Source organism: Camponotus vicinus, unplaced genomic scaffold (genome assembly GCF_025532165.1).
Source record: "Camponotus vicinus isolate PSW18456_S1 unplaced genomic scaffold, iyCamVici1.0 SCAF_9, whole genome shotgun sequence".
Taxonomy (NCBI): domain Eukaryota; kingdom Metazoa; phylum Arthropoda; class Insecta; order Hymenoptera; family Formicidae; genus Camponotus; species Camponotus vicinus.
The window spans coordinates 12356911-12365777 of record NW_028141981.1 but is presented as its reverse complement, the minus strand read 5'-3'; the positions used below and the strand labels follow the sequence as shown (position 1 = coordinate 12365777).

At 54.9% G+C, this 8867-nt stretch overlaps 2 protein-coding genes across 2 annotated transcripts; one reads left to right on the top strand and one right to left on the bottom strand.

Moving 5' to 3' along the window:
- Positions 1-4582: 4582 nt before the first annotated feature.
- On the bottom strand, positions 4583-5239 carry LOC145976607 (uncharacterized). Its single transcript, XM_083107837.1, has one exon. It carries the CDS (start codon positions 5237-5239, stop codon positions 4583-4585), a length of 657 nt encoding a protein of 218 aa, XP_082963963.1.
- A 1078-nt stretch (positions 5240-6317) lies between these two features.
- On the top strand, positions 6318-6662 carry LOC145976606 (uncharacterized). The gene has a single exon (XM_083107836.1). The coding sequence runs from the start codon at positions 6318-6320 to the stop codon at positions 6660-6662; it is 345 nt and encodes a 114-aa protein (XP_082963962.1).
- Positions 6663-8867: the final 2205 nt, after the last annotated feature.

Genomic DNA, 8867 nt, shown 5'->3' with positions numbered 1-8867 from the left:
GAAAGGGGGAAGGGTGTCGCATCCCCTGTTCCCCCGGGGAAGAGGGCCTTGACTACCTCCCCGAAGAACCCAGGGTCCAAGGAGTCCGTGGTCAGAGCCCGGCCGCGCCCGCAGCCTCAACTTCTTGAGGACCATACAGTACGGGCGCCCCCACGGATCCTCGTTTAGGGAGGAGATAAGGTCCTCCCAAGCCCTGGTCTTGGACCTGCCGACGGCTGCGCCGAGGGAGCACCGGGCCACCCGATACTCCCCCCGCGCCCGCTCAGTGCTTGCCTCACTCCTATGCCTCCGTCGCAGGTACCTTTGAAGCCGGCGTCTGGCCCGGACCGAGACTTCGCGAAGTTTCGCGATTTCCTCGGTCCACCAGTACGTCGACCTCCTCCCGCATCCCCTTCTCATCCTTGGCATCGAGGCGTCGCAAGCTCCCCAGAGAGCTTTGCGAAGCCAACTCCTCCACGCCCGTTCCCTCCCAGGATTGGGCCTCCTCCCCCCATACCCATAGCGAGGCATGCACCGAAGCCATCAGGAGGTCCGGGTTCAATTTCGTGAGGGACCATCTGCGTTCCTCCTCCATGTGTGACCCGGTGAGTGGCCGGTGGACAGCCAAACTGAGCTCGATGTACCTGTGATCGGACAGAGACTCGAGCTCAGCAGCCACCCTCCAGCCACCCACCATGCGCAGGGCCGCAGCGGAGGCCCACGTCAAATCGATGATGGACTCCCCCTGCGGCCTCACGCACGTGGCCACGGTCCCTTCATTGAGCAGGGTCAGCCCTAATGACCCTGCCCAATCCAACAGCACCTCTCCGCGCCGATCCCCGTACCGGCAACCCCAACTCGCCGATTTGGCATTGAAGTCACCCATCACGAAGACCGGCCCGGGGAGGCTGCTCCTCACCATTCCTTCCATTTCGCCGAGCACGGCCTCAAACTGGGCCAGGCTCAGCGACGGGGGGGTGTTTACCCCCACAAAGCAGGTGGTCCCCCACCTCACCGTCGCAAAACAACTGCCACTGGCCCCCATCCTGCAGGGGGCCGACTCACCGTCGCCCCCCCCCACGATGGCCACACGTGGAGCGGTCCCGAGCCCCCGCCCGCAAACCAGGACGCGTGGTCGGGGGGGACCGCATACGGCTCCGCCACGACTCCCAGCCCGCAGCCACGCTCCGCCATTGTGTGCAGGAATAAATCCTGTGCATGGCGGGCGTGGTTGAGATTGGTCTGCAATATGATAGAGGTCTTACGCTTACCCTTATCCATCCTGTGTCCTCTCCATCTCGACCATTTCCCCCCTCGATGTCCTCTCTCTCGGGGGCCTTTGCGTCTTGGGTGGGTCCTGCTGTGGCTGTTGCATCTCCACCTCCATCCCCATCGAGTCCTCTTTAGGTGCGTCCGACTTCGCCGTCCCGACCCGCCGTAACCCTTCTGTACATGCTATCGTACATTTGGGCCGCGAGATCCAACGGTGGCCAGGACCGTCGCCGCCGCGTAGCTCACCGTACGGTAGCCCCTAACCGCTCTGATCGCCACTCGCCGCTGAAGTTTGCGCAGCAGATCCCTCAGTCGGCGAATGACCGCCACATTACTGGCCCATACTAGGGCTCCGTACAGCACCAATGAGTGTACCACCGCGGTGTACATACGGCGAACCCTTCCGCGCAGTCCTCCGAGGTTTGGGAGCAGCCGGCTCAGAGCCATAACTACTCCCTCCGCTCTCGGGGTCAGTTGGCGAAAATGTTCGCTAAAGGACCAGATCGCGTCCAGTTGGAGTCCTAAGTACTTTATACTCTCTCCTACCAGGATGCGAGCCTCACCTATCCGGATGAAGGTTGGAGGCGGCGGGCCGTTATGAAAAAAGACCGTCTCGGTCTTGCGGGCCGTCACCTCCAACCCCAGGACTTTTATAGAGCGCACCACACTTGCCAGGGCTAAATTCGCCCTGGCCGCTGCTTCCCCCCGGCGAGCACAATCGTGTCGTCTGCATAGCAGACGACTGTGCTGCCGAGAGGGAGAGCAGACTGGAGAACACGGTCATATACGAGGTTCCACAACAATGAGCCCAGTACCGAGCCCTGTGGAACCCCGCATTCTATCCTTCTCTCCTGCACCGCCCCATCGCGGTCGGTTTATTCCGGGACCCTGTTCCCGAAATAGTCCCGGATAATGGCGGTGAGATAAGGGGACATGTCAGGGGTACTCCATAGCCCCCATTATCCACCGCCAAGGCAGGGTGTTGAAGGCATTCATGATGTCTAGGGACACCGCCAACAACACCCCGTCTTCCTCAATCCCAGTCTTCGCAACGGATCTGACACGCAAAAAATGGCGTCAATAGTGGATCTTCCGCTGCGGAAGCCATATTGGTCTTCACTGAGGTTGGGACCAATCCGGGACAGTTGCCGAACGAGGCAGCTATTATCCTCTCCAGGATTTTGCCCGCCTCGTCCAGCAAGCAGATGGGGCGGTACGAGGAAGGGAGGTCCCCCGGGTTGCCCCCCTTAGAAATAAGGACAAATTTTGCCCTTTTCCACTCTGAGGGGAAGCAGCCCTGCATGAGGCACTCGTTGAGTAGGTGCCTCATGTATTCCGCCATCTCTTTCGAGGTCAGGGCCCATATCTTCCCATGAACGCCGTCAGATGCTTTTCTGAATTTTTTCTTTTTGACGGCGTCCCTTAACTCGCCCTGGGTGATCCCCAGCTCGTCTTCCCACTCCGGATGATCTTCCGGAGGGGGTATGCGGTCGGTGCCCTCTCCTGCAGGGAAGAGAATCGCCACGATTTGCTGCACGAACTGGGGATCCAGGGTTTCCATCATTGGGGGCGTCCCGCCCTTCAGTTTGTTTAAAACGATTTTATATGGGCGCCCCCACGGATTCTGGTCCAGGGCGAGCATCGATTCGTCCCAGGCCTTCTCCTTCACAATTGCCTTTTTTAGGGCCTCCCTGGCGGTTTTGTATGCCTTTGCCGCCTCCTCGATCCTTGCAGCCCTGCCGATTGGGTTCCTCGCACTGCGAGCCCTGACAAAGGCCCTCTTCGCGTGGACAGAGGACCGCCTAAGTTCGGCAATCTCCTCTGTCCACCAATACGCTGCCTTTTTGGGAAAGGGATGGATCCAGGGCATCGACGCATTGCATCGTACATTATCCCCTGGATCCATTGTATCTCCTCCTCGAGGGTCAGCGTCTCCTCTCCCCTTCCTTCCCTCTCCCACATGACCGCAAGGATCGAGGATGTCAGGGCGTCCTCGTCTATCTTCTTGAGGGCCCATCGCCGTCATCTACCCATCGCTTCTCGGCGGCGGGTGAGCACCTCTCTGGGGGTGGGGGTGGCGACCATCTCTATATACCTATGGTCCGACAGGGACTCAGCGTCCACCACCACCCTCCAGTTCCTAATTAGGCGCGCGGCCAGGGGGTCGCCCACGACAAGTCGACGATTGATTCCCCCTGTGGGCGCACGCAGATGCTCGCACGGCCTCTATTGATGACGTTGAAGCCGAGTGACTCCGCCCATCATATTAGGGTCCTGCCTCTGGCGTTGGATGTACGCGAGCTCCATGCCGGGGATTTTGCGTTAAAGTCCCCGGCAATGAGGAGTAAAAAGGGGAGTCGCGTGCGACAACTCCCATCCACTCCAGACATACGCCAACTTGGGCAAGATTCCATCTGGGGAGGGCACAATAGCTTATGACGTTGATGGACCTAGCCGCTACATATCCCTCTTCTCTCTCGATAACTCTGATGGGGAGAGGAGGAGTTTGTCCTCCCCGACGGTGTCGATGGTGGAGGAACAACCTGAGGATTCATCGGCCCTTGTCCTTCTCTGCCTTTGTAGCTGGGGGATCCTCCTCTGAATCCTTGCTGCTACAAGGGAGGGGGAAGGCCTTTTTCTCCTTCTTCGCCTTTTGCTAGGAGGGAGCTTGAGGGCGGGCTGGGCTGCTTGTCAGCCTCCTTGTTCCTCTTCTTGGGAGGAATGCACAGCCTGGAACCGACGCAATGATTCGCGGAACGCCTCAGGCTTGCGCAGATCGGGCAACTGCCCGACACTTTGCAGTCTCTGGCAACGTGTCCCGATTCCCCGCACTGGTAACAGCAGAAGCTGCAATCGGGACGGTTGCTACTCTGGGCTTTGGTGCATCCTTTCTCCAGACATCGAAAGTGTTGGAAAGATCCGCCTTGCGTGCGTTATCGGGGCCCTCTATTTAAAAAATTTGAGTAATAGCGCGCCATGCGCCCATGCCACCAATCTCGAGGCTGATCAGGTCAATCTTTTCCACGGTCAGCCTCAAGTTGTCTCTGTACTCGCTGAGTGGGCGCCGATAGATCGTGTTATTACCACCGCTGGGGAAACCCAACCGTCACTGCCGGCCATTTTGGTCACCAAAGACCGGCAGTGAGATGTCCTCCCCGACTACCCCCCTAAGCGCACGGCGCTGCACGCTCCACGCCTCGCAATCTGCGAAGGTATGCTGCGCCGTGTCGCAGAGATTGGGGCAATGGTGGCACGCTGTGGTGGGTTCGCGGTTTATTTGACGCAGGTACTTTCCAAAACAACCATGTCGTAACTTCCCCCTGAGCCCTGTCTATCCACTCTGATAGACAAGGTCGGACGGCCCCGACGGTCCTTTGACCGGCAGTACGCGGGTCTGTGAGGTGGGCGTCCCACCTCTCCAACGTTGACCGCCGGGCCTGGATCCGGGCCTGATCTTTCTCGCTCTGGGCGGCAGCTTCCTCCCCGTGGCCCCTAGAATCTCCCGCTCACGCTGGTAAACTTTAGCGTACATCACTGCGAGAAACTCTAGGGGGGGCCATCCTGCTAGGACGGTGGCCGCAGCATGGAACACCGTCCTATAGGCCCTAACCACTCTGGCGGCCAGGCATCTTTGGATGCGGCGAAGCTTATCTTTAGCCTGCCGCCTGATCTGCTGTCCATACGGGTGCGCCGTATAGCGCCACCGAGTTAATGGTGGCCATATACATTCGGCGCACCCGACCATCCAAACCCTGTTCGGGAGGAGCCGGGCAAGCGCCGCCGCGACTCTCTCCACCTTGGGGGCTAGGGCATCAAAATGGTGCCCAAAAGTCCATTTACTGTCCAATAGGAGACCTAGATATTTGATCCGGTCCTCTACCAGGATGGAGGTTCCACCAACACCGATATGGGTCGGTGGCGGCACTTCGGAGGCTCTTCCGTAGAAGAATATTGCCTCCGTTTTCTGTACCGCCACTTGGAGACCCATATCGGTGATCCTCCTCACCACGCGTGCCACCGCGACTTCCGCCCTGGCCGCTGCGTCCCCCCAGCTGTCCCCGCAGCCACTACGAGTGTGTCATCTGCATAACAGATGGCGTGGCAGCCGCGGGGAAGAGGCAGGCAGAGTACCTTGTCGTACGCGAGGTCCCAAAGCAGGGGTCCCAAAACGGACCCCGCAGCGGATACTCCTGGCATGTCGGCACCCGTCTTGGCCGACATATTCCAAGTCCCTGTCCCGGAAGTATTCTCTAATAACCCCCATGAGGTAGTGGGGGAACCCGCGCTCTCGCAGGGCGTCCCCCACCCGGTCCCAGGGTAGAGTGTTAAATGCATTTTTAATGTCCAAGGACACCGCCATGCACACTCTGCCCTCCGATATCGCGGCCCCCGCGAGGAATCTGACGCGCTTGATAGCGTCAATTGTTGATTTTCCCTCGCGAAAGCCGTATTGTTCCTCATGGAGATCGCCATTCCGGGACAGGTGCTAGATGAGGCGGGTTGCGAGAATTCTCGAAGATTTTACCCACCTCATCCAGCAGACATATCGGCCGGTACGCCGACGGAGTATCCGCTTCCCTGCCTGCCTTTGGAAGAAAGACCAATTTGGCCTTCTTCCATTGCTGGAGGAACTGCCCTTGTCTGAGGCACTTGTCAGATATATGCCTCTGACGTGCGCCAAAGAAGTCTAGGGCACGGACCCAGATCTTTCCCGGTATGCCGTCCGTACCAAGGGCCTTGCGTGACCCGATCCTCTAGACGGGCCGGAAAAGCTCGTCCCCGGAAACTAACTGGGTCCTTAACCACCCCTGAGAGGTGTCACTGAGGACAAAAAACACACCTCAAAATGTGATGAACAGCAAAGAGATGCCCTTGCCCCCAGGGTCGAGCGAGTCTCAACGGCGTTGGGACGACTCCCGCCAAATCTTAGGGGTCCGGATGGTCGGGTCCGCCGCCTGTACGTTGCGACCGTGAATGCGGTCGCCCTTTACGGGTGCCCAATCTGGGCTGCGGACCTGGCGACCATGCGGCGCGCCAAAGACAAACTAAGGCGCGTCTAGCGTTGCATGGCCACCCGAGTTATAAGGGCCTACCGTACGGTATCGCACGCAGCGGTCACGATCCTGGCTGGTTGGCCTCCCCTGGAGTTTCTCGCAGCCATGTACGTTGAAATGCATTGGCGTGAGCGGGAGCTCCGGGGTAGAATGGGCAGGAGATTGCCAGCCAGAGTCCGGAAGATTATCCGGAACTACGCCCGGCGGTCCATGGTGAAGAGATGGGACGCCCACCTCTCCGACCCGAACACTGCGGGTCAGAGGACCGTCGGGGCTGTCCGGCCCTGTCTAGCGGAATGGCTAGACAGGGCTCAGGGAGTAGAAAAACTAAGTCCAATTCTGCTAGTTGGGATCTGATAGAGGGAAAAATATAAGTTGTGCTCAAACGCCTTATTTTGAAGCGGGAAACGTTTTGAGACATACTTTTAAAAAAGTGATTTTTGAAGTGCATTGGGTTATGTGGATAGTGCTCTAGGTAGTCTTTTAAAACGATATTTTTAATATTAATTGTCGAGGTGATCTACTCCCCTAGTGACACTGCCACGTGGCACATGTGTGTGCGGATTATGCTTTAATAGCGTTTAATATTATTTAAGCATAGCCTTTAAGTGACTAGTATTGTCAAATAAGTAATAATATTCGTTGTTCGTTGAGTTATAAACTCATCAATCGTGTAAAGTCAGCGTCTAATTATACGGTGTTCTTGTCTCTCTCCCTCTAATGAGGAGACGACTTGTGCCGTAAAGCGGCTTTGATTCGCTTTCTGTGACGCGAGGTGTTAAAATACTATAATTTGTGGCTAAATATTACTCAACGTGTTCTTCATTAGTATGATTTAATTTACTTTAAACTAATAATAAGTGGTAAAAGCTTCTGATTTCGATAAAGTGCAGTTCCACGGTGGCATGCGCAGTTCGCGCACTTTACTCTTGTGCGCAACGCGTGCGTGCTCAAGTTTAGTTTGGTACGCTTGCACGCTGTGACGTAAGCTGTCACAGGATTGCGTAGAGCACGAACTTCGGTCATTGCGCAGTGCGCGCGAGTTGAAAAATGGGTTGGCATTCGTGCTATACACCTGAGTTACACCCGGCACTGCGGTCTTCATAATAATTGGAAGTCAATTATTATTTAAATTAAATATACTGATTAGTTATTCTGTGCCCAGCTGTGAGAAATACAGCATTGAGCGTCATTACTGCTATATAACACATACTGTGCTATTGGATAGACTGGATTGCGATTTCTTGTTATTATAAATCATATGTCATGCACATTTCCTTATTAACATTTTATGACTATTTATAACATTGTTTAATTTACATAACTAACTACAGTGTTTCTTCAGATAATTATGATGTGGAATCAATTACTCGTTATGGTGTCTGCGTAACCTGTATTTATGGATTACATCCTATGGACACTCAAGGATGATATTGTTGCGTCCGCGGAGCGATGTATATCGAACGCGCGCGTACTGAAGAACGGCCGTCGCGGAACGCATTAAATGACGAGACACTTTAAAGGGGAACAAAGAACTTTAATAACAGGAACACAGAACACACTCGAACAACAGATTAACACAACGGGTTTTACAACACAATTATCGCACGTAAGCGAGAACGCGTCCGTACAGCTTGACAGCTGTTTTCCGACTCGACTGTCATTCGTCTTGTAGACATTCTTCTTGGCAATGCGCTCGAAGACGATCTTCTGCCGAACGTCACGGGTGACCAAATAATCCGCAGGGAAGGAACACGGGGTCGCAACACTGCCCCCCGTCTTCTAAGATTGTCGTCCCGACAATCCAAAAATGCCATTGCAGGATCTCGAGTCTTCTTGTTCTAATTCGGCTCCTGCCAAAAGTACCGAACGACTCTGTAGAACCATGGCCAGTATGTCGATTTCCGGAGAGTCAGCCGTGCCTTCCTGCCCTAGCCTGAGCTGCTGCTGCAGGGTACCGAGCGACACGCTCTAATCTCCATCGACGTTTCAAATTTACATCTTCCAATTCCCTCGGCTGGTGTCCCGTATTCTTCGGATATGAGGGGGGTAATCACCGTGGACCCATCGTCCAACAAGGGACTTCTCAAATCCCTGCCTCGGTATTTGCCGTCCCGCGGGAAAACCACGGCTCAAAAACCGCGGGCGAGGCAGTCTTCAATTGTGACTTCTAACTTCCGTTTTTAATCTGGCCAGACCGCTACGACGCGCCCTCACAATTTCCTCCCTTAAAATAAAAACAATATAACGAGTAACAAGCACTAACTCTTTTCATCCATATCTTTCTTTTCGGGCCTCGGATGTAGAACCATTCCCTAATCAAAATAATTTGGGTGTCCCTCCCAAAATTCTTCGAGGAATGCTCAACCATTACAATACTCAAAATCCGAAAATACGAATACTCCTCTCAAAGAAATAATAAGAATCAAAACAACCATTATTTAAGCAAACATGGGAAAGCACAACGAATATCATCCCAGAATTCTAAAGAAGAATTACCTCTATGCGAGATACATCCGAGCCCGTCTTAATTTTACATACACCAGTTTTTTTAAAATAAAT